The sequence below is a fragment of the Ostrinia furnacalis genome, unplaced genomic scaffold, assembly GCF_004193835.3.
Source record: "Ostrinia furnacalis isolate ACB-3 unplaced genomic scaffold, ASM419383v2 OfSCF2966, whole genome shotgun sequence".
NCBI classification, from domain to species: Eukaryota; Metazoa; Arthropoda; class Insecta; order Lepidoptera; family Crambidae; genus Ostrinia; species Ostrinia furnacalis.
In genome coordinates, this window is record NW_021133205.1 from 106,267 (window position 1) to 131,750 (window position 25,484).

Consider the following 25,484-nt stretch of genomic DNA (forward strand, 5'->3'; position numbering starts at 1 on the left):
AATTTTAGTCGTCATGTAGGTAGGTAGACATTTGCGTCTGCTAAAACGATTTTATGGTAGCCATTATTTAAAAGCTGGCTGTTTCTGTGTAGTATGTACAGATTATTTTACTAAATAAAATGTTTTTCAGTTGCTGAAATGTTGTTCAGCCCTGGCCGATGGGATCAGCGTTAAATTGAGAGCTTACCGTCGGGTGTCGTGCGCGCTGCGCGTGCGACTGGCGGTTGCCGAGATGGGTGACCACGATTATGTGGGTAATGGTTATTTAAACGCTGGAACCACTATTTTGCAGTTATTATGTTACCCAAAACTATAGGGTTACATTTATATTTTGATTTGATACAGAGACGAGAGACGTAATCAAGAGGTTGGGATTTTGACACAAAATGACATTCCTCTTCTGATACTCATAGATTCAATTCTGTGAGCGATTCGCTAAGTTTTTGTTTTTTGTTTCGTCTCAAGAATTTATAATATGACTGCGAGTTATCTGATATTAATTAAGTGAATTCTTTTTTGTTTTTTACTTAATGAAAATAAGTTTAATATAATTCTGCATGTCAAAAGGTGGAAGGTAGAGCACAGAATTAGTAAGATCCTAAAAAACTTGTAACACCTACTGTATGTAAACCCATGTTCGCAAATAAAAATGATTTGATTTGAAAGATTTTCTACAGGCATCGCACGTTTTACTTATGTAGAGCATCTTTTAATTTGATTTGAAGAGGCCGTAGCTTGATTTTTACTTTAAAATAGTAACGAACCACACTGTCAACGTCTTAAAAATTAATAACTATCAAAATAAAACATGAAAAAAATCCTATCGCGTGGTCTCACTCGACCTCCTCAACAGTCAAGCTATGTATATGACTTCGTAAATAGATTAATATATCTTAGCTTAATTTAAACTAATACTCTTACATTAACCATCTATCAGTATATTTAAATTAGTTAAAGTGGTTTTTAATTAACTTTTTATGTAAATGAGCGGCGGCCGTTTAGACAAATAATTCAGTGGTTGTCACAATTCATTAATTTTCACTTAACTAACTAAAAAAAGCATTGCGCAAGATCATATGCGTAGAAATAGCTATTTTGCTAACAGATTAAAGTTTTTGCATGGTCTTTTTTATTTTTATACCAAGACTTTGATGTTACAATCAAGCTATTCATAAAAACCTTCTTTTGTACTTACTTTAATCTAAGAAAATTAAATTTATCTAATTTTAATTGAAGTTGAAACTAAAAAAGTGATGGACATCTGATGAACTCTATTATTTTTAATTACTTTTTAAAAGTTTATTAACGCTTTTTATTGAAGTTAATTAACAAATATTGCCGTACAATCTTATTTTAATTAAACCGCAATTGATTTTTGATGGATCTAACAAAAAACATATTAAAATATGTCCGAACTTTATTTTGGTAGATGACAATATTGTTCCAATGTTGGTCACGACACGATTTCCAAAGTTATGAAATCATTTCAGTGTATTTTTTCAGATTTCAGAATTTAAGCTTATAACTTTGATTGATAATAATTATATTCAAAGTAGGTACCAAGAGTGGAAGGAATTTCATTGTTTAGTTATTATTTTAATACTATCAAAAATATTATGGTAACACTGGACGATCAAAGATTTGTTGATAAATAAATCGATTAATTTACTTTGCTAGTAACTAATAAAATAAAAATAACTGAAATAAATTACAGTTTACATCTATTGCAACAACTCAAAAATTCGGATTACTTATGTTTGGCCAAAAAACGTTTCCCAAATTATCACATCGCAAACAACGTTTCGCAAATTTTTATTTGGCAAATTCTTATTTGGCAAAACAACTTATAGCAAACTTTTAATTCGCAAATGTCGTTTTTGGCATATTATTGTTTAGCAAATTATTGTTTGGCAAAGTATGTTTTGCCAAATGTTTCATTTGGCAAAAATATTTCACGATAAACTATTTACAAAACAATTTGATTGGTGCATAGAATGGAATAAAAATTAGCTAGTGGTTATTATTTTGTTTAGTGGGTAGTTAATATAAAAGGATGATGGGCACTTTTCTATGGAACCTGGGCGTAAAACCAACAGTAATGTAACTACTATTATTTGTTAGGACTTAATATCAGAAATATATTTTCATATAAATAACTACCAAAAACTCCCGGGTTTGCTTGGAAATTGACATAATGTGTAATAATAAGTAATAGGTGCTTTATGGCGCAAACAAAAAATATTATTAATTAATATACTTAAATACTTACATTTTAAATACATTAAGTTATTTATCCATTATTATGTCCAACAGTTCAGGAGTGGGGCCAATCAATGGTATATTTAAACAATGTTCTACATTATAAGCGGAGGACCATACCTAGGTACCATTTAGAGAAGTGACATGAACACAGTCATGTTTCAATGGAATTTCTACCAGTTAAGTTGTAGTGTTGTCGCATAAAAGATCACGGATCGATTATTTATCGATATTGCCAAATAACGATTTAACGATTAACAATTCGATTAATCGATTTTATTGATTACCATCATTATTGTCATTTGATTGTTAATTCAATTCCTTATTTTCAGCAATATAATCGATTATTGCAATCGAATAATCGATTATGATTTATTCGGTATACATACTTACTGAATCGATAGAATCGACAGTAAGATATGATACAATACTCTCAATATGATCGATAAAAGCAATCTAATTAGATTGCTTTTATCGATCATATAGGTCAATTGACCTAATACTATTTTTATTACCCTAATGTGATGTGAAATACTATGGAAACTTGGCATATTCAACGACCTCTATCTCCGTATCCCCGCGTATTTCAGGATTGTTGTCATACTATGAAATAAAGTACTAGTATTAAGCTTTAATTTAGTATACTTTTTGTTTCTGTTGGTTTAACGCCCAATATGCCCATCATCCTTTGTTATAAATTAATTTTCATAATTTCATTCTTTTTATCGAAATTTCCAAATTATTTATTAACAATAGAGGTGATTCTAGCGCTCGGCGGCCGCTGCCGCGGCACGCTTCGCTGTTCTAACCTAACCTAACCTACTATTTTCTGCAATACCTATTTTCTGCAACCATACTGTTTTCTGCAATCTCTTTGTTTTACATAAAATTCTTGTGAAAACCACGATCATGTGCCTTCTGCTTTGATTTGTGGGTAACGGTGGGTATGTGAAGTGTCAATTTGACCAAACAAATTATTTGGGATATAATATTTGGCAAAATAAAACATTTGCTATACAAACATTTGCCAAGTAAAATTTTGCCAAATGATAATTTGACCAAATGAATTAGTTGCGAAAAGTACATTTGCTAAAAGTTCATTTGGGAAATGAAACTTTGGCGATAAGTTGTTTGCGAAGTGAAATTTGGCGAAAAGTAATTTGGCCAAACGGAAGGATACCCAAAAATTCATTTCTTTTCTCTTCTGATTTCATTTCATTTAAGTCACCAAAAGTCGTCCGACAATGGATTCATACGTAACGGTACCGTACCATCAATCAACATGGAGGCAGCGGTGTCCGTACTTCATTTCCACCGGTTTTTATAATCATTCATTATTTTTGAACAGATGATGCCCAAATTGTACCATTATCAGGTTATTGGGGTTATTTTAATTTAGTTCGAGATTTTGTTCTGGTCGGTGATAGAAAAAAGTAGGTGACAGTCAAATGGACTAATTTATATTCTTAAAATGACTCTACCTATAGGTAGCAAAAACGTGTTTGACTAACTCTCTTACGAATAACCTGTATCTATTAAAACTTACAAAATCTCCAGTCGAATTATCCTTCGAAGTATTACTCACCTGAAACAAAAGAAAAGGTAAATTAGTTAAAGAGTAGGTTATAATATTATGAAGTTTAATTATATCATAAAGATTACATGTCAAGAGCCTGGATGCGGGCAGCGCAGGACCGTTCAACCGTTCATTGTGGAAAACCTTGGGGGAGGCCTTTATCCAGCAGTGGACGTCATTTGGCTGAAACGAACGAACGATTACATGTAAAAGTTATTTAGATCTGTCTGTCACCTTGTAAAAGCTGAACACATTGGCAAACATTGTGCCCAAAACAAAAGTATTAAATCAATAGGTCTTCCTCAGAATTGAACTTACGACCTGCGGATTCCTAAGATTATAATACAAGACAATCCACTTTTTAGCCGCATGAATCGATAGCTTTTGCATACATTTTGTATTTATTAATCAACGAGGAAAAATTCAGTAGAAAGTCAATCCGATTTACATAGTACGGCTATTTGTAGGTGTTAATAATAAGTTATTGAGCAGATTGAGACATCAATAGGATCTCATTTCGTATGCGAAACTTAAAAACGTTTGTTGTGTCGTAAAATAAGTTGTTAGGGTTGTCAATAATAAAGTTTTGAACATGTAAACACATCTTCATCAGGCATAACAATGTTGATGACTTTTTTACTTCAGCATTATAGCTAATTTTGCAGTGCCACTGGTGATATTATAATTAATCTAACCACCACTAACGTGTAAAGATCGTTATTGTTTTAGATTTTGGATTAGTTACAGTGGTAAGATATGTGGCACTGGATCCGTGAAATTATTTGTCTATGTAATATTGAGTAATGGCACCCTGTCCTTACAGAAACGCTACTAGAATGATTTATTAGGATCGATCAAGAACATAAAAGGAAGCCTCAGTATATCGCGTAAGCTCGTCACACTGAAATTTGTTGGTCCTATAGCTTCTCTAGAATTTTTGCAATACTATAACATCTAATACAAGTATTCAATGGGCTTAATTATCTTTGTCCATTTTACTAATTACTTTGATATCAAATTACCATCCAGGGTAAATAAAGGCGGCATATAATTACTGTGTCCACAGCGCGTGACGTCACAGATTCGCTCTACAGCGCCTATTATTCTGCGAAATGACGTCATGCCGACCGTAGCGCCTCATTTACTTTACTATGCTTTCAATGGATGAGATGGGAAAATGCGTGCGTTAAATGAGAGGTTACATCATAAAATATGATGTCGGTACTGATATTTTCTAGGTTTTGCAATAAAGGCATGGATAAAGTAGATTTCGAGTATTTTTTACTCGACAGTTTTTTTTTGTTATTATTAAGTAACAATAGGATCCCTCGACACTTTTGGAGAAGGTTTAACGTAAGGTAAGTATTATAATAGAGCATTTCTATGTTACGTAACCTTCTTGCGAATGGTACAATACGGGTAAAATGTAATATCACGTTTGGTTCGTAATAGGGTGATAAAAATCGACATAGAGCGGCTAGTTGTTCTGTTATAATTAAATGCTTCACCTTTAATTGATTATTTATTTTAATTTGATCTCTGTATACAATTAAAAAAGCTTTTTTATCTGTGTTCAACGCCACAGTAAGTACAAGTTAGTACCTACAAATGTCGGCAGCCCTAAGAACAACAAGTGTTCATTATAAAGCAATTAAAATAAAACCGCTTCGTATTTATTACTTTTATTGGGGGTTCCGTTAGTCGTAAACCGCGGTCGTAAATAAAATATGTTATGAGAGACTCCTCACGTCGTTATTTTTGGAAGTTAACTTGTCGGTAATGAGGACGGGTAGTAAGGAAATGTACTTACCGTTTTTAAAGGCTTTGACACACTCAATTGACACATCAGAGTGGTGAGTCAGAAGTTATGCAAATAAAGAAATTAAATGATCTTTTATAGTTTTTTTTTTATTTACTGCAGACTGAACGCCACTTTCTATCTGAATTTAAAGAGTGATAAAAATGCAAGAATGTTCCGATTGATTCAACCGAGCTTGCAAGCCCGGTGACTATTTTTATGAGCCGCTATAGGCTTTCTACATGGCTCAATCAGGCTGATCCATTGATTTATTTAAAGATAGTCAGGAATACATATATAATACACAATCCAAACACAAATTAAAAATAAACCACCCAAAATGGAGGCCCCCCACTAGGTGGACCGACGATCCGCTGAAGGTCGCTGGAGATGCCTGGATGCGGGCGGCGCAAGACCGATCGTTGTGGAAATCCTTGCCTTTGTCCAGCAGTGAACGTCATTTGGCTAAACGAACTCAAAATGGAACTCTGAAACTAAGAGAGGCGAGAGAGTTCAATTTTAAACACTGAAAATCAGCGTCGTGGTCTTCCCCACCGTAGGCCACGGCATATGCTGAGTGGAGTCCCATTGCGATGGCATCGATGTTGCGACAGGATAGCACTGCTCAGTTCACTTTTTTATTTCCTTGTAATATTTATGTGCTATTTCTGTCTTTTTTTCTGTATACGTTCTCTGTCTATGTATAAGTGATGTTCATCGTAATAAATGTTTTTTTCTTTCAAACACTAGACCACAATGGCGCTATGTTTATGGCTACCTTTACAACCCTTATCTAAATCGGTGCCCGTTGATTAGTGATGGACGCGCTTCCGTCCGCTCACGGCCGCGTCGCCACGGAAGCGTGTCGGTCACGCCAGCGCCACGTACGTGAGCCGCTACGTCACTTTATTTAATTACACGCAAAATTATACACGAACTGTTAATATTTTTACGCGAAGACTGACGATTCAGCAGAGTATATTTAAATGTGACGATGCCGATGTTAAAAGCAAACTTCAAAATTAGATAAACTTTGCAAATCAAAATTTTCGTAATCTAACCTAACTTTTCTCAATACCTAGAAAATATTTAAAGCGACGACTGAAGTAGGTAGGTAAAACTAAAAAAGTTTTATGAGTAACAAGAAAGATACAGGAAAAACAAACATCGCCCACAATATTTAAAAAAATACTACAAAAACTTGAAAAACGGCTCAAAAAACGAAAACTAGAAGCTTTCAAAGAAATTACAGCGTAACTATAAAATGATGTAAGAAAAATAACAGTTAGGGTTGTCCACTGTTTACTATTGGGATCAAATGTAATTGAAAATTGTATGAATGAAAAATGTGGATAAGTAATTTTGTCATTAGGTAGGTAAAGAGTACAATAGAATATCTACATCGGCAACATATTAATTTGTGACAAAGGAGTAACAAATCCTTTCGACATATTCAATGTGTTGTGTGGCAGCCCTAACTATGACAGTTAAAACAGCAGGCATGTTACTATTACACTTGTAATGGCCGGGTCACGATCTACAACTACGATCTACAAAAAGCTAACACTATCTAACAAGCAAAGAATCCGGTCTAACTTGATCATAGGTGTCAGGATTATGAGTAAGCAGATATTCCGGAATTATATTTGCAAGTTCTAAGAAATAAAAATATAACATTTCTGCAAATTGGTAACGGTGATTGACTAAAATAACGTGATTGTTTAGTCATAATTCAAAGCCAAAGATGATCCTACCTACGCAGACAGGTTTTAAAAAAATAACTTTTGATTTATGGTTCCCATAGAACGTTTAATTGCTGCGCAAACGTAGAAAGCTTTTGTGGTATACAAGCCACCAGAAAAATATTTTAATAATCAACAAGAAATCAGTCACTTCCTACGCAAACGTCAACAGTTTGTGTTCAGCTACATATTTCCACTTGACACCATAATAATATGACTCCTGGCTTCCTATGACACTGTGCCGTTTGCGAAGCCCCTAGTTTCCAGCATTAGTGAAACTGCAGTCTTCAATACTAGTACTTAAAATTATAAATACACGTTTTCTCGTTAAACCACTCGTAGGACATCTTTTTACTCCAATAAACAGTGGCTCAGCATTGCGGATGACATTATCTGCGCGTATTTGAATGCGCCATTAAACCTGCGCGCGCGCCGGCTACGTCAATTAGTACTAATGCTTCAACTCAGGCATCTACCTGGTGGGCTTTAAACTATTGATATCAAAATGCTAGATAACTGCGAATCTTAGAGGAAACGTGTGTTATGGTGGACGGGGAGCTTTATTCTCAAATAGATGAATCATGTTACACACGCGCGTTTGCGTTGCCGCCTGGATTTAGAGCTAAGCGCCGAGACTGAGGGAAATGTGGGGTAAGAGCCTACCAAATACTACTTCGAAGGTATACAGTATAAGTATTCTAGTTCAGCATAAAAGTGGCATAAAAGTTACATCACTGGCTTACTCCGGTTATGTAGGTACATTACTGTATTGATATGTAAAAATGAAGGTGATTCAGAAATACAAAAAAGATATGGACGTTCATAATCTTGGAAGTTTATTGTTCAGCTTAATTATTTTCATCAATAAGTACTTGTCTTTTATTTAATTTCCTAGATATTTTTATAGTATATTTCAGGTTATTTTTGCTTAGCAATGAACGACTAAGTATGTAATTTTCATTCTAGAACCATTACATAATGAGAGCCCTATACAGGGTGAATACGGGATCTCACACGGAAGCAGCGTCCAGAATAACCGCGGCTGCGATCACGTACTCAACCGCGGACCTGTTTAGCGGAGATAATATCCACCTCATGTACATACGTTTATACCTTATCTTCGTATATTTAAAGTTCATTTTGTTACTCAAAAGCCTCTACCTCATTAGTTTGCCCTCGCATCACTGATATTACCAATGTCATGATGAATGCAGCAGCGCGGATTGTCTATAATTTGATATAGAGATAAATAATTAATTAATGCTTTATACGCCGATGATTTGCCGTGATTTAACGGTTTAATACAGCAAGGTAATTAATGTGCTGGGAAAATTATGAAAGTCAAACAAAAATAGTAAGGAAAGACTATTACATGCTTCAGTAAAAACTAAGTAGAGACTGTAAGCAATGACTGCAAGATGTCATTATTTTATGGAAAAAGCATAAATTTCTATTATAACCATTGTCTTTATCTCTTAAGTATTTAAAATTATCAGCAGAAATTCATAAAATAACATTATTTTTATTTACATTGCCTGTAATGTACATGTTGTACATGCTGGCGTGAATGAGCTTGCGAAATCAATTTAAAGAGTCAAGCCATGTTGAAAATAAAAATAGAATGCGCTTATAGTCCCGTGGGCTTCGTAATTAATACCGTGTACCAACTTAACCAATAAATCAGGCTGCGGTTTATACCTAATTAACAGTTTATTGGACTTGCCGCGATCGCTGCAAGCACCCTACTGCGATGTTAGGGCTCAAGCACACTTAAACGCATTTAGCCATTTATGGAACTTGCTGCGATCTGAGAACATTATGACTGTGACAACGGACTGGCGAGATTTGACCGTGACCCTTTAAATTAACGTCAGATGGGTTAAAGAGAATTTCGCGTAAGGATGAGTATACACTAGAGCATTTACTTGTAACAGAATAACGGGCCGCTCTATGAAATTTTCTAGTGGCAGTGTCAGTGGCAACCTTTCTCGAACTAAACATCGTATATTTTGACAACCTGTATTGTAGGTACCATTCGTAAAAATGTTACATTACATAAAGATGCTGTAGTCAATACTCACGAGTAGGCTACATCATGCTTGCTGTGTTAAAGTTTAGTTGTACTTGCAGTATGTTGATACTGAGTATCAGCATTTGGGCTACTAGTTTTCCAAACATACGTTTATATTTTGAGGACTGACTTAACTTTAACTGGATATAGTATTTAATGCGTACAGCGTCATGGCCGAACGCGTTTTTCAGCCCATTCATGTGGAGTTGTTTATTTAAAAATTACTTACACAAACATGGAATAAACATGCTATTATTAATTGCATCAATTTGTAAGGGTAATTTACCGCAATCAAAATTATTAATCGTGTTGTTCTTGTATGTTGTATAGTTTTTTTTATTATTATAGTAAATAAACCGTGAAAACTGCTCCTTTGGTGTTTGTAAATGACAGTTGAGCTTTTGAAACTTAGGCGACTGTCACTTGTCTTAGGAGAGACAAATAGTGGCTTACTCTTCTCCTAGGCTCCATTTATCTTTGTAAAAAATTGACTGAGATCTACCGTAACAAACGGACAGACTTACTTTCGCGTTTATAATATTAGTATGCTATTTTTAAAAGGCTTGTTATTAGTATGTAATTTTTAAAAGGCTTGAGAACATTGTAAAACCTAACATCCTCATCCTACGTTTGAAGGAAATAAAGTTATTCTTATGGATTTACCCTAGCATGTTGAACCTGCTGTTAAACCCATGTGAGATGGTTTATGTGCAGTACCTACCTGCTGGAATATAATCGTCGATGTTAAAACTATTTACCGAGTAGTCTCTCAGCTTGAGTACTTTTAATTTCATTCCATAAATGCAATTTTACGGTCAACCTTTAATAAATGCTTTTAACAGATATTAGCCGCTACATATAAGGGTTTCATTGCAATAAAAGTCATATTCTATGTTTACGAGTGTATCGTAATACATTTAAATTACGAGTTGTAAAAGTTCATCAATTATTTTTATCTATACGAATGCGAAGGATCGATATGAACTACAGCCTCCAAGTCTAGTTTAATCAATGTAATTATTATTAATGAAATATTCAATTTAATTAAACTGTTCTTCCTCTTCTTTGTAATAGATGATACACTCGTAGTTGTTTGGAACTAGGTAGATACAGGTGTATTTTTGACACCAAGCCGCACGATAAAGATTGTGTGGAAAAACCGTAAGCTATTATACTCGTACGCAAAGTCGTGACCGGAATCTAGTTTTAGGCCACAGCCTATTTAGGAAGCACTTGAGCCACAAAAGCCATGTCGCACATTGACTAGCCCGTGGGCTAATTAGTAGCCCAATTAGTGGAATGAGCACGACGCCGACGTGTCGCCGGGTTTATTCAGCCGTTAGTACACTACAAGTACTAGCCTTCACAGGCTGATAGGGTGACCGTGGGGAAGTTATATTTGAAGACGCAATGAAATCACAGATTTCTTTAGCATCGTCTGAACTCAAAAACTGCAAAGATTTACTTCAATTTTATTTTTATTTTGTTTATGCATAACAAGGAGATAAGTATTTGACCGCAATTGCACCTGGTGTTAAGTGAGATGCAGTCTAGGATGGTACAATCTGCCCAGTAAGTAAGTGCCTATTCACTCTCGCCTTGAAAAGGCCCGGATTGTACTTAGTGTTTGGGAAAGACAGTAGCCAGCAGGCAGTGAATCATATCATCGACAACAATATGAATCATAATTTAAATATTTCTCTAATAAGTAACCCAAGCGGAAAAAGATTTAACGTATGTAAAACATATTTCTAGTTAATCCCACGTCATGAATGCATATTAAATGAGTTTCACTAATTGGTGATAACTCCATTTGGCGCAGCCATTGAGAAAAACCTGGTTACTACGGAGGTTTAACTTACATTCCTTTTTACATTTGTATATTTTCTGTCAAAAGGTTTCTGTTTATTTCTGTGTTTGATGTTGCAAAATTTTAATTAATAAATAAAAAAATATATTATCTTCAAATCATATCATATGTACATTAAGTATATTTAGTTACATAAGAATGTAATAGGTACGTTGTCTGCTATCAAAGCAGTACGTCTTCAGAATTTTATTGATTTCTGCAGTGTCCCCATAATCCATACGTTTGTGGAGACCCTACTTATTGGTATTTAGGGTTAAGTATTTCCAAGAGCGTGCTATGGCGTTACATGCTTTCTAATTAACTAACATATACTCGTACATATACATACATATACCTTAGCTACACTTTTATCTGCTACCGACGACGGCAAACCGTCTGATTATTCAAATTAATACGATGACCTAATAACAAAGAGTGATTCATCTTACTTGCAAATTGGCAGATAAGTCCTACGTTATCTCCAAAAAAACTGTTTAACACTAAAACACACACTTAATAAATCACACTTAGTTAAAGTACTTTAGTTGAAAAAACTATGCTGATTGCAGTAAACTGGTCAAAACTTTTGCATTTATACTTATAAGTTGCTAAGTATACGACTTAAAAATAACATAGTGCCGTATTTTTGTGACATTGAAATATCAGTTTCCTTCGTTTACTTAGGACTCTACCTGCCAGAAAAGCCAGTCCTACTCACTTAAAATATGACGGTGCGCTTAAATCGAGAGTCATGTTACATGACTAAGTAAGTTGGAAATAAGCATTATTATATCATCAGAAAAAGCAAAACTAGGTATTCATGAGAACTCACTCATTTGATACTGAATAGACAGAACATTTTGCTTTAAATTAAAAGTATCAACCTTTTGAAACATCTTGCAAAGCATGAAAAAGCGATTTATCTCGCGTTTCAAAAGCACAATGTATGCGCGGTCATTTTTCTCCGCTAAAAGGCTATATAGCTCAGAGCCAAAGCACACAATGCGTTGCAGTAGCGGTGCGACGGAACGGTGTCGTTACGTCGTCTTACATATAAATTCTGTAGCGGGCACACGACATTTTTTTTTCTCACGCATGGAGCTACTCGTACCCTTCATACTATATTAGTTAAACAAAGGGAGGTATACTAAACACAATACACATTTTTATTTATTTATTTCTGACATTAAGATTCTATGGTATGGGAGCTTCATTTTCAGACCACTGTGCGGCGCCGCGTCGCGGGATACGGCGAAATCGTTGCGGTGCGGCGCTGCAACACATCGTGTGTTTTGGCTCTTAGTACGCTTCCGTGCTTGTGGCGCATAAATCTTGCTCGATAAAGGCGCGCGCGCAGATGCGCGGACGCGGCGCGAATCGTTTATTGAGATCAGAAAATTGAAATCGTGTTCTTGTCGGCTGATGAGGAGGAGTTTAATTTAAACATTTGATGATATCAATGAATTCCAGCTGAATGATGAAAGCTGATTACTACCTGTACATTATGTTACTTAAGTTATGAAGTTATATCATGGTGTTATTATTGAAAGTTTCGCTTTGTAAAACTTATTGAAAGTGTTTTTATATTGGATTACGTATCACACATATTTTTAACCTGTGATTTAGATGAAAATCTTACTTTATCACTTTAGATTATTTTAAAGAAGTTCAATCTGTTCAATAAATGAATGTATTTGGCTATGTAAAAAGCTCTCTTTCATTTTTCAGGTAACACAAAGTTAGCAGATCATTCTTGGGAAAATTCATTTCATTTTAAAGTATAGTGTGTGGAAATCTAGAACAGAAATGATTACGGTAGATACATATGTACATATGTACATAGGTAAATTCTTTAAAAGGTCTTATGAAGAAGGAATGCCCTGAAAAGGGCTTACAAAAAAGTTCACCTATTGGCTCTGTGCACGATTACAGCGCCAACTAGCGTCCACAACTTTGTGGGCTCTGTCACATTGACATTTAGGTCGTATATTTGTGAAAAAATATCGAAATGAAAAAATAACAAAATATTTTCGACTAATAAATTGATGTGATACCACGATTTGAGTGGAAAAAAGGTTTTGAAATCATTTTGGTCATTCAAATCAAATGAGGTAAGTCCAAAAAGTGTGTTTAATTTTGATTGTGTCAGGGTTTGTTTACTTCATTTATAGTTGTAGTTTTACAGTAAAACAAAAAGAAAAAGCTACTTTAACGGTTTCATTATATAACAGTAAATATATTTAAATATTCCTTTATCGCTAGTAATAAATTAAATATCGTTTTCAGATCGAAACGAGTATTGTTTTGAAGACCGGGTTTGTGAGTGTTACAATATCAAATTCCAACCACAAACCGTATTTAAAGGAAAGTTGTTAGTATTGGCTGGACAAGTCCGAGATGTAGAAGAATTAAGAACAAAACAAGGGCAGAGTTCAATAATTCATGCTCTCATCACAAGGCAAACATCTGTGCACAACAACTACTGTGACTCATTTTTGTACTACCACGTTGTATAGTCTAGTTATTTCCAAATTGTAAACGGCTAATAAACCAGCCCTATCGAAATACAGTCCACTCTTTTATTTAAGTTCCCAGTAGGACCCTTTTCATGCGATTAATTAATGATATTAAAATGTATTAAGTAGAATCGCTTTGCCATTGACAGAAACATCTGATGACAGAGCTTACATTATTTCTACTTTTGACCACCATGAGCGCTGCGATAGATTATGTTACCCCCACCTAGTACTTCGCACCCAGCGAATACACGACGGTATCACCGACGGAAGCGCACTCAAGACACACTCAACTCTGCTGAGAAAATTATGAATAAATAACATTACGAAATCAACTATACTTTACAACGCCCCGTGAATAATGACTATTGAGTATTGACTTCCCAATATTATTCTTACAACCATAACTTTCTATGAAGCTGTACCAATACGTTTTCTAGAAACGGGTGCTCACGACTGTTTGTTCACACTTTTTTAGGTCTTCCCTCTCTTTTGTACAGACCACTTTTACTGAAGCAAGAGAGGGATAGAGCGACGTAAAATATCGCAGTAGCATGCGATGTTGTTATTTGTCAAGCTCTCGACTCTGTTAGCGGTTCTCACTAGTGATGGGACAACGTAGTAAGTGACAGTTATTCATAAAAAGTCAACTAATTAAAATTCGCTTTTAAAGATTCCAACTGATCGATGAACAAGATAAAGATAAATATCTTGTTAATTAGTTTCTAACAAGGTAAACATAAAATGTTATTATCTCGTTTACCCTATTATTTCGTCTAGTTATACATGATTGCGATCAGACTGTTTTAAATTACATAGTTTTACGACTTTCCCATGAAAAGAAACGAGTAAAAATATAAAAATTTACAGTTAAGAAAGTATGCACTAAAACTAATTTTTAATAAAAATACTCGTAGTTTTGATTTTGTTCCATTCAATTTATTCTGTTTTTATTAACATATCTTTTGAAGATGGGTCTGTCCGAAATCATCTGTCCCTCAATAATGGGGACTACAATCATGAAGGTATCATTAATATGTATGTTATCGATTTTCCCGGTTACCGGTTGTCGCATCACTAGTACCGATCAAATCGATGTGCGCACACGCAGGTGGTGCTTCAGAACTCTTCTGAGGTTGAGTGCTATTGTTAACTTTAGCTGCTTTCGTTTGGAAATGTGATAGACTTTTAAGGTTTGTCCGTCCGAAGCGCTGAAGCGCGACGCTTGCAGGCGCAGCGACATTTTGTAGACAAGTGCAATAGATAGGAACACCGTGTTGCGCTAGCATTTTTTATCATATTTTTTATGTGACAGGATGACGATGTTTTGACGACAAAAAAGGTAGATATTTGGAAAATTTTTGGAGCTTAAAAACATTAAAGCATGACGGAATTGACGGATTCTTAAAATGAACTTTAGTTCTAAAAATAAAAGCCTTAAAAATACCTAATTTTAAATATTCATCTGTAGTTAAGAACTTAGTAATTTAACTAACCTCATGTAAAATGGAGATCAAGATCAAGAAAATAAAGATATTAAGAACTTGTTGAAATCATTGATCGGTATGTTTTGAAAACCAACATCATATCAAAGCTATGTAAATGAGTTTTAAGCTAGTTAGTATCTGTCGCACCAATCGCTCCGTTATCTTAACCCGGCTTAGCCAACGTCTCGGATTAAATTAAATCGGCCATGATGAATGGACCGGACGCTATTAGCTGCTGATTAATTGTAAACTCCTAGTCTAGATTGGCCTAGGCCAATGTGTGTCGCGCTGTCTAGACGCGGGTCTGTTCATACTAACATACAAACTCAAACTTCAAAATATATTGAGTATTTTCAGAGTAATTGTACCGAATAGAGTCTGATTGCGTAGGTGTTTTGGACTATAAAATCAGTAGTAGTAACACATCATCTTCTTAGACCAAATTGATTTAGAATTAAATAAGAAAAACTTACCTACTACTTATTATATCAATTTGGAACACGATTTCGATTGAAAAGAGCTTCAGTGGGTCTGGAGACTTCAAATTCAGTCCTAAAGAGGATGACAAGTGCATGCAGGAGGATGCAGTGAAGTAATTAGTAATGAGAAGAAACAGAAGAATATTTGATAGAACCCTAAAAGCTTTTTCAAGAGAAAAATCATGTTTCAGGATATCATATTCAAAATTGAAGTACGAGTATTTATACAAGCTAATAAACATAATGATCTCACAGTTCACGGGCCTATAAATAATACCACGGTCCACGACCCACAAGGTCAACTAGACTTTCGAAACACAAAATCGATGCATAAATAAACATTATTGCATTGATATTCATACTATTCGCTGGATGCGGGCCAAACATTACTCTCCCTTGCGCAGTCGGTCCACGGGGGGCGCCGGCGCATCGGAACTCGCGTTATGGGAGAAATTAATGCTGCGACGGATTATTGATGTGACTAGCGAGTGAGTTATGGACACGTTTGGTGGGTTAATACCAAATTATAAGGATAAAAAAGTAAGTAAGTACTTGTTCTTTTTGCCTATAAAAAGCTTAGATGTAAGTATTTATCATCGCTACTCAACGAGAGTTCAGCTTTTGAATCTTGCCGTGTTACTATATATGTTTTTGGAGATAATTCACATTGAGTTGTTTAGTCACAAATTACATACTTAACCTTAATACGTTGGCTTTCAGAAAGCTCTACATTTCCATAAAATTGAGCTAATTCGACGTAAAAGAAATACGTGTATGTCTGAAAAAGACACAAATAGGCATAAATAACTACAAATTGGTAAGTATTATAGCAACCCAAGACATACAATTCTAAGTTTGATTAGTAATCAAACAAAAAATGCAGGTATTGTTTGACGCTTACCGGGAGCGTTTAAAACAATTGCTGATCGATGAAAGCGTAGTCATCGACTATAAAGTTATAGTTCACCATTACCATATTAGGTACTAGGTATTTATGATTCTATTCTTTACCATCACAAGAATGGGTGGAAGCAGGTCTATTTGCGATCGTAAAAGTGCCATCAAGGGACTTTTACAATCTAAAATAGTGCAAGTCTGTCAATAAAAAGCTACTTACAAAGTATGTTTTATTGCTCTACCAAGCGCGTATGACTCGTTTGTTTATTTTGTTTAGAAATTGTATGACAACTGAAAGAATGATGTGCAAGTTAACTTTTGAATATGTAGTGGAAAATGGAAAGTGGCATTGTCACCCAGTACACTTGAAAGCTCGTGCTAGAGTAACAAAGAAAACTTTCGAGACGGTTTCTGAAGTTGAATTACAAATCGCATAGGTACTTCATGAATTTCATGAGGATTACTATTTTTACGCATACTTCATGAATTTCATGAGGATTTTATTTCATGAGGAATACTATTTAGTAGATTCTACAACCAAATACTGTATGCTTACTTTAATTGGTTAAAAAAATATCATTGTCCAAGAGTTTAAAAATGAAAAACACACGGACAAAGGTCAAATTAAAAGCAAAGAGCGATTTTAAAATATCTCATCTAGACGTTGTCAAAATGAAAATAATCGTATGTATCGTAATTCCGGTACTTTTGGTACATAGCACTAATAAATATTTTGGTTCTAAAATGCGTCTCTCAGTTATTCAACACCTGTCACCCCACAGCTATCCGCTGCCTGGTAACCCAACAACCACCAATATTGTCCATTGTCGAGCGCGAGCGCATGTTGTAACAACCTCTCGAGGAATTTCGCGTAGCCCGCGGATGTACTATCGGGGACTCGAACGCCTTGACACCTTAAGGGCCTAAATTGTTTGCACACACACGCTCGATTTTGCTTCGCCCCCGTTCATTCATGTTTCGAGTCTAAGCAGTGTCGGCGCACCACTGTAGATGTTTGCCCTAGCAAACCAAGCTCTATGTAAAGCACTTAGGACTGAGTATTGCTTATTACCCGCATCCGTAGCGCTCGTTTGGCAACGTCGCATTTTAGTCAATTTGAAACCCAATTAAGAATCGCTACAAAATATTATATGAGGCTTCGTGTAAAATTTGAACTAGCGATTGCCCGCTCGGGTCACAAAATTGCTATCGCACATTCCGAGGTAACTATGCAATTTCCCGAGAAAAAAGTAGCCAAAACACAATATTAAAAAAAATACATATCTATTTGTTTGTAACCAAATTCTATTATTAAAATTCTAAGGCTCAGTTGCACCATCTTACTTTAACTTTAACAAACGTCAAAATTCTGTCAAACTCCATACAAAAAGCACCGGTTACCGTTATAGTTACGGTCAAAGTTAGATGGTGCAACTCAGCCTAAAACTAAGAAAGATTGAAGAAAAAGAAACATTTCGTTTTAAACCTTAACCCTATGACAATAAAGTGCACAATGGTATTTCGTATTGCAACCTAAGCCCTGATTGTCTCTTATTGGTCGTAGTAAAAATATAGTAAAATGCGTAACCAATTAGAGACGGGGTGAGCACGTGACCGGAGCGATGCGCTTACGCTAAAATTTCTACAAAGTGGTCAGGCGGAAGAGTCCCCGATAGTACAAAAAAAAAAAAAAAAAAAAAAAAAAAAAAACATACGGGTCGAATTGAGAACCTCCTCCTTTTTTTGAAGTCGGTTGAAAATATAGTAAAATGCGTAACCAATTAGAGACGGGGTGAGCACGTGACCGGAGCGATGCGCTTACGCTAAAATTTCTACAAAGTGGTCAGGCGGAAGAGTCCCCGATAGTACAAGCCGTGAAAATGGCCCGATTAATATTATAATTGCAATTTTTGTACACACGCGTTTTCATGTTCTCTTTCTTGTTTGCCTTGTATACTTAATTCAGAAATCGATCGAGATCTCTGCACATAATCTAATATATTAAGTTACTTGTACTCATACACTCATTTAAATATCGTTAAATTTTATTTCTGTTAATTAAAAAAATTAAATAAATAATTTATGGAATTAATTTACGTTATGGGTAAGTGCAAACTTAAAAAATAATTCTGCTGTCAAAACCTACTTCTTTTTAAATAATCGGTAGCAAAGAAAATTCAGAGAAGTGCAATATGACACAAACAACAGCCGATGAGATGTGTCATTGCTTGCCACCATTGTTTGATTTGCTTGGTCTGCAAATGACACGTTATTCAGCGACAAAAGTATATGCTCCCTGATGATTTTCAGTTCATACTATGATGTTGTTTCATGAAAACCTGTGACAAGTAAGTAGCCCAAGATAATTTAGTCCATTAGAATACCACAAGATAATATACAAAAATAAAGCTTACTAGACGTATCCTACATAGTTATCTCGTACGCATCATCAACCATCATTGTAGAGTTAGTAAAAGTGCCTCTTTAGATCCCACATTACTTGCTATCGTTTTTTCCCACGTTAAAAGAGTTGGCTAAGCATTCAAAATATTCGAATTCTAATCGCAGATCTGTAGATCGAAACCAATAGATAAAATGATCCACTTTGTTCTACGTATTAGGTCGGAAGGCTTTTGTTTAAAAATCATAGATAGTCAGCGTTTTTTCTCTCTATTCTCTATATCCAGTATAAATAAGTGAAACTTGATATATTTATCGACAAAACAAGGCAGGTCATAAAGGTGGGGTACAAACCTACAAATTCACCGGACGATACTATAACTACTGCATCGACTAATTTTGCAGAACAAAACTTACAAAACTAATGGTAATCCTAAGAAGTTAAGATGACGGGAAACGACAACAAGCGTCGTAGTACCAGTAGTAAAAACTATGACAATGGCAATTGTAGGTTAGTGCAGGCAAAGCCAGGACAGTTAGCTTTTATGGGCCATTAGCTGGAACGATGGGAAACCAGGCACATGTTTAGCTGCATAAGATATAGGCGTCAGAAGTTTTTGTACTGTTTACGAGATGATATATTATGAAGAGAAGTGAGAGCTTTTATCAACGAAAGCTTTTCTTTTTGATTGTTATCAATCTGCCGTTTGGCTGTTACATGACTCATGTTAGGCGCCTCCTATCCCAGTCAGGTCATCAAGCCTTATGGCAAGATTATGTACACGGACAAAAAGATAAGTTTATTAAAGTTTTACAAACCAAAGCTTAAGAATCAAAAGGATGTAAAACGTAAAGTTGCCAGTGAGTCAACTGCAATAAAGTAACATCATTATCCAAAAAACTTAATTAAAAGTCATAAAACGAAAAAAATATCTCCTCTTACGCATCCCAAAAGAAGTCATGTTCCAATTCCTTACATTAATCGCTGCGATCAACACGAACGAATCGGCAAATGAACAATGTATCTCGTACCCACAATTTAATCCGCGCGGCTTCACGACAGTCGCTTCCTTTGCTTGCGGCCGAGAAAAAATAAAAAGTCAGCCGCAAAAAGAAAAAAAATGGCGGCGGAGGGAAGCGACAGGTTTCAAGTTGGGCTACTGTTTGCAGATATTATCGAGGATATTATGCGAGATTGATGAATTGACTAACTCTTTTGTCGATTTTATTAATGATTTAACTGATTTAGTTATACCAGTCAGTCAAAATATGCACAAACGTCATATAAACTTTGATTGAAACTAAATGAAACGAGGTTTTGGATTACCACTTCATTTATATATCTTCATATTTTTTTTGTTATAACGTTATTCATGCCTTCATTTTAATTCAACTTTGCTTGCTCAAGGCTTTTCACATAAATGATAATATTAAAAACGTCCATAACTCCATTTGTCTTCAATATCAAGAGTCGTTATTCTAGAGCGCTGTCATAAGAAGAAATAAATCAATAAGTGGCCGCATTAGGAAGGAAAAACTATCAGTCAACGTTGAATCTAGGATTAGAAGCAATAACTTCAAGAAATGGCCGCGTGATGAGAAAAACATAAGGGATACGTTTGTGGACCAGACAAACGAACCACGTGCTAGATTTTTATAGTTCATTTTGTTTTTGCTAGTTTGAAGAGAGCGGACAAGTGTAGTTTATATCAAAAGTTACACACACCCATATTCTTCGGTAAAATAAAAAAACCTGCCTTAAACTTAGTAACTTTTCGCGGTGTGGCTTCTTTGCATCCTTCCCGTGAATCAGAACTTCACAGAAAGGGAATACCTCTAACAGATTAAAAACTTCTTTTGGTTGGAAAATAAACTTTTTATCTCACGAAATTCCTTAACGAGTGTCAATTTTGCTATTCATGAGGTAACCGTCAAGATAATAAGTCAAACTCTATTGGCACACTTCCATCGTCGCATAAACCGGTTATGGTTTTAAATTTCATGTAAAAAGCTATTTAAAATTTGCTTCTGTTGTGGTTCCCACAAATATGTAATTTGGTTCCATTATCCCCACCACCGGCTCTCAGGCGGTCGGCGACCAGGAACTTGTCCTGTAATGACCGAAACCTTTTACCCTACAGCGAGACAAAAATTTGACTAATTTTTAACGAAATTTCCTTTTTGTCAGCAGACGAATCCTTGCTGTCAACATCTCATTAAAATATTACATTCTTAAGTTTTACATTGAACGCACTCAAAATCTTACTTTAATAACATGCAAATCTGATCTAAACCAACAGTTGAGACAAGTTGGAAGAAGTGTGAAGTGAAAGATGTATCACGAACGGTAAGTAACCTGTCGTTTCTCTTAAAATATTGGTATTTAATTCAGCATTTATTTATAGCTGCGCCAGTCACGACCGAAACTTACGAGTGTTTAGACCAAGCCAGCGCGCTGAGCATTCTGCGAGGTCTATTCAGAAAATGCGTGAATGAACACATTTGTCGTTAGACCACTAGCCACGGCACTTATTCTTTTTACAAATACCAATGAATACCAGAACTTTTTAACCATACATCTTCTTTTAGAGAATGGGTTGTGATAATTGAGGTCACAACCCTATTGTTAGATATAATGAACCGCCATAAGCATTATGTTGGTAAGCTTATGTTATGCCCACCGAAGCATGTAATCATGTATCTTTTTCGGACAGTCAGATTCATAATTCAAGGCTACAATGTCCTAATTTGAACTTATTCACAAGTGATTTAACTTAACATAGTGTGTTACTTCATCTAAGAGGAGTTTCTTAATGTGTACATTACAGTACCTACAGGGTTAAAGCTTGTATCTTATGGCTTAAGATACAATACAAGCCGATCAGTCTCAAATTATAGAAAAACATAAGCTACTCACTCATTACAGCAGGTCACTGACGTCTGCGACACCGTCACCAGGGTCGTGGTGGTGGTCGTCACCTTGTCGCCGACGCACTTCTTCCTCGAGCACTCGTCTAACACTGCATCCTCCTTCAAAGGCTGCAGCACCTCCTTCATCTTATTCGGACCCGTCTTCACCGTCGACCTTTGGAACTTGAAATTAGCTGTCGTCTTCCCATCGGTAGAAATCTCAGATTCCTCCGTTATTATCGCCCCTTTTCTAGTCCGACACACAGTTTTGGACGTCTTCCCAAAAGTATTACCATTCCTAAGAATCTCTTCTTTTGAGTCCAATAATTGAGGTTTGGACTTCGATTGTAGAGGTAGCCCGTTCTCTAACATACTCTTTATACTATCTGAACTTAAACTTGTACCTAAGATTTGGTCTAGATCTGCTGTGTTCATGTATTCGTCATAGTTTTGTTGGATCGGTTGCCGTCTTTGGTCTTTCTGCCACGTGGTTTGGATGTCGAATCCGTATATTGGTTCGGATTCAACACCAAATGTGTATTTTTCTTCTGTTTTTGCTCCTTCATCGGGAGCAGGTTCTATTTCTGGATTCAAATTATCTTCAAAAAAATCGTCAGTGAGTTCAGTTATCTGAGCGCCGGGTCTTTTGACGTCCATAGTATCGAAGTTTAGGAAGTTTGTGTTGATGTTGTTTATTTTTCTTTTGCCATAGAGTTGTCTGTAGTACTTCTCCTGGTCGCCGTGCATCCAGCAGACCTTCCACCATTGCTTGCACATCAGGATGTTGGCGGAATTAGATGCCTTCACATGCCTGGTAGCCGTGGCCGACATCTCTGCTACAAAAACATGTTTGTGAATATCAATACAACAATCGACCATTTGATTTATTGCTGCTACTCATTAGATGAGATTGCAAATATCTGTTTGCTTTTTACGAGACCAATCATTGGGACAAAATTGGCTTTTAAAATGAGTTGTTACTAACTATACTGTCGTGGTAATGGATTCAATTTATGATAATAATAAAGTACGCCACTTGATGTTGATGCACTTCGGGATTTTATTGATTTTAGTCATTATCGGTTGTAAGGTAATAATAAAAATACTTATTATCTGTCATTTACTACTCGATTTTGAATAAAGTACGATTATTTGATGAATAGATATACATATACATATAACATACTTAGCCAATAAAATAATTTTGTTAAGGTCAAAAAACTCCTAGCATGAACTAACTGGTATCTAAAAATAGACACATAGAAACCTATAAATAGACACACAAAAACGGAAACCAATCATAAAATTATTTGTTAATATTTGACTGACATGAGAGCATAATGGAGCAAGACTTATTTTAATACCCACTCATATAAATTCATGATTGATGACACTACTCGTATAATCATGACCCATACGGCTTTTATACACGGTATAAAATGCATGAAATATTATGAAAAATTATGAAGCATTAGTAGCACTAAGAAACTTTTTGTTAAAATTGGCAACACCTGAAGTCTCCATGATGATGTTGCATAAATCACAATACAAATTATTAATGTTATTACTGATTATAATTTGTGGGTAAGTTTCTAGTATAATGCAGACCTTGAACATTAAATTTCATGTCTGCACGTCTTACATTACCTTCAGTAAATAAAATTACAGGACTAAAACGAAACACTTCTAGTGGATAAGATGATGAGCGAATCCAGACCCGATATTACTCGTGTAATCTTCGCTGCGGAACTAGATCTAGCCTTTATTTAGCTAACAGTAAACTCTTTCGACGATGCTTCATAGGAAATTATAGTTCTATTGTACGCAACACTGTAGAGGCGGCCCTCCGCCACGCTTGGACGCCTTGAATACGCGCTTGGAGAAAATTTGTAAGCACAACCGCACAACATAGGTTTTACAATATCATTACTGACTTTACCATGAAAATCTTGCGAATCTAATGAAAGTTTAACATTCACCCGGGACAAACTTGATCTTCATTGGTTGAGTTTTTATTGGCGGTCAAGCTGTAGATCCTGGCTACACAGGAATTGCAGCAGTGGGATCCAGAGGTGGGAATAGCATCGTTGTAACCGCAATAAAAACGATATAAATGATTAACTGTGTTTATCTTTTAAAAAATTGACATGAGAAAGTTTCACAAATCAGTACTAGCATTCAGGACATGAATATAAATTGCAAATGGCCTCAATTTTTCATAAATCACAGTGACAGAATAATAAAGGCGAAGAAAACAGAAAATGCAATTTTAGTGAGGTGGTAAAAAATTCAAAAAATCCATTTTTCTGCATCGTCAAGGCAAGGTCCGGCAAGCAGCGCGAGTAGCGAGCCTGAATTTATATTCTATACACGAGATTTATATTGAACCTGTTTTGTAGTATGTCAGTTGAATTTAAACGTTCACTTGGACTTACAAGTGTAATCTTTAAGGAACGCTTATTCTCATAAACTGCTAGAATCAAGCTTAGAATTTATAAAATGTTGTCATTTTAACCATCTTTTCTTCAAGATCGTGTACAAAGTTCTTTGAAAGATGATTTATTATGCAAGTAGTAATTTTCTATTCTACTTATTGTTTTCTTACGTCTTATAACAATGCCATCCTATCTTATAAACTCGATTGACGATTGAATATTGTAGCATCACTATAAAGTATACCACCCCTAATATACTCGTATGTATGTGTGTACACTGTAGGTACAGTTCAAATTAACCAAGTTCTTGGCCACTGCAATTGTGCCACCCTGTATAACGTCGGGTCGCTGTGCGGCTGTCCGCGGGTAGGTAGCCAATTACGAGTGCACCACAATTGTGGGATAATTCGCTTCTGCGGTTAGATCCTATTACACCGGACCGCAGGCATGCCACAGAGATGCAACTCATAACAATTAACAATTACTCTTGTTAAAGTTTCAAGTTCACTGTCATAAATGATAAATAAGTAATTGCAATTATGTAAGATAGAGATAATAAGATGAGGACCAGGCGCGGATCCACCGTTGTGGGCACTGTGGGCATGCCCACAACCCTAATTTGCTTGTTTTTATTATGATCTATTGATAAGATCCATAGGTGATTAAAACGGCTGACTGACGAACCTTTAAAAAATCGAGCGTGATTTGGAACACAGCCGTTCCATTAAAACGCCGCCGCCAGCCACCGACCACTTGGCTCTCACTTTGCAAATTTTGGTGGCAGTGCCCACAACCTTTTTTGAGGGCTGGATCCGCGCCTGATGAAGACTCGTGTTAAAAATCTTTTTTATTACATTTGACAGTGCTCTCTACATACTTTCAGCTGGTAAATAATTGAAACGAAATACTATTATTTCAATCAATTCACGAGTACTGAAACGAGTATGATGTTTTCAAACTTAAACCAATATAAAAATGAAAATGTAGAGATGATGATTATGAGTAATTAAGAAGTAAAAGCATTATGTATCATGAAATATTACAGTCGTTCTTACTCGTAGTAAC

At 35.5% G+C, this 25,484-nt stretch overlaps 1 protein-coding gene across 1 annotated transcript in view; it reads right to left on the reverse strand.

Moving 5' to 3' along the window:
• Positions 1 to 25,484, reverse strand: part of LOC114356821 (protein prickle-like) — a 74,895-nt gene that overhangs the window by 34,799 nt on the left and 14,612 nt on the right. Inside the window, exon 2 of the mRNA XM_028310183.1 lies at positions 21,992 to 22,820. Within this exon, the coding sequence (XP_028165984.1) occupies positions 21,992 to 22,815 (824 nt within the window). The 5' untranslated portion in view covers positions 22,816 to 22,820. The remainder of the gene's footprint in view (positions 1 to 21,991; positions 22,821 to 25,484) is intronic.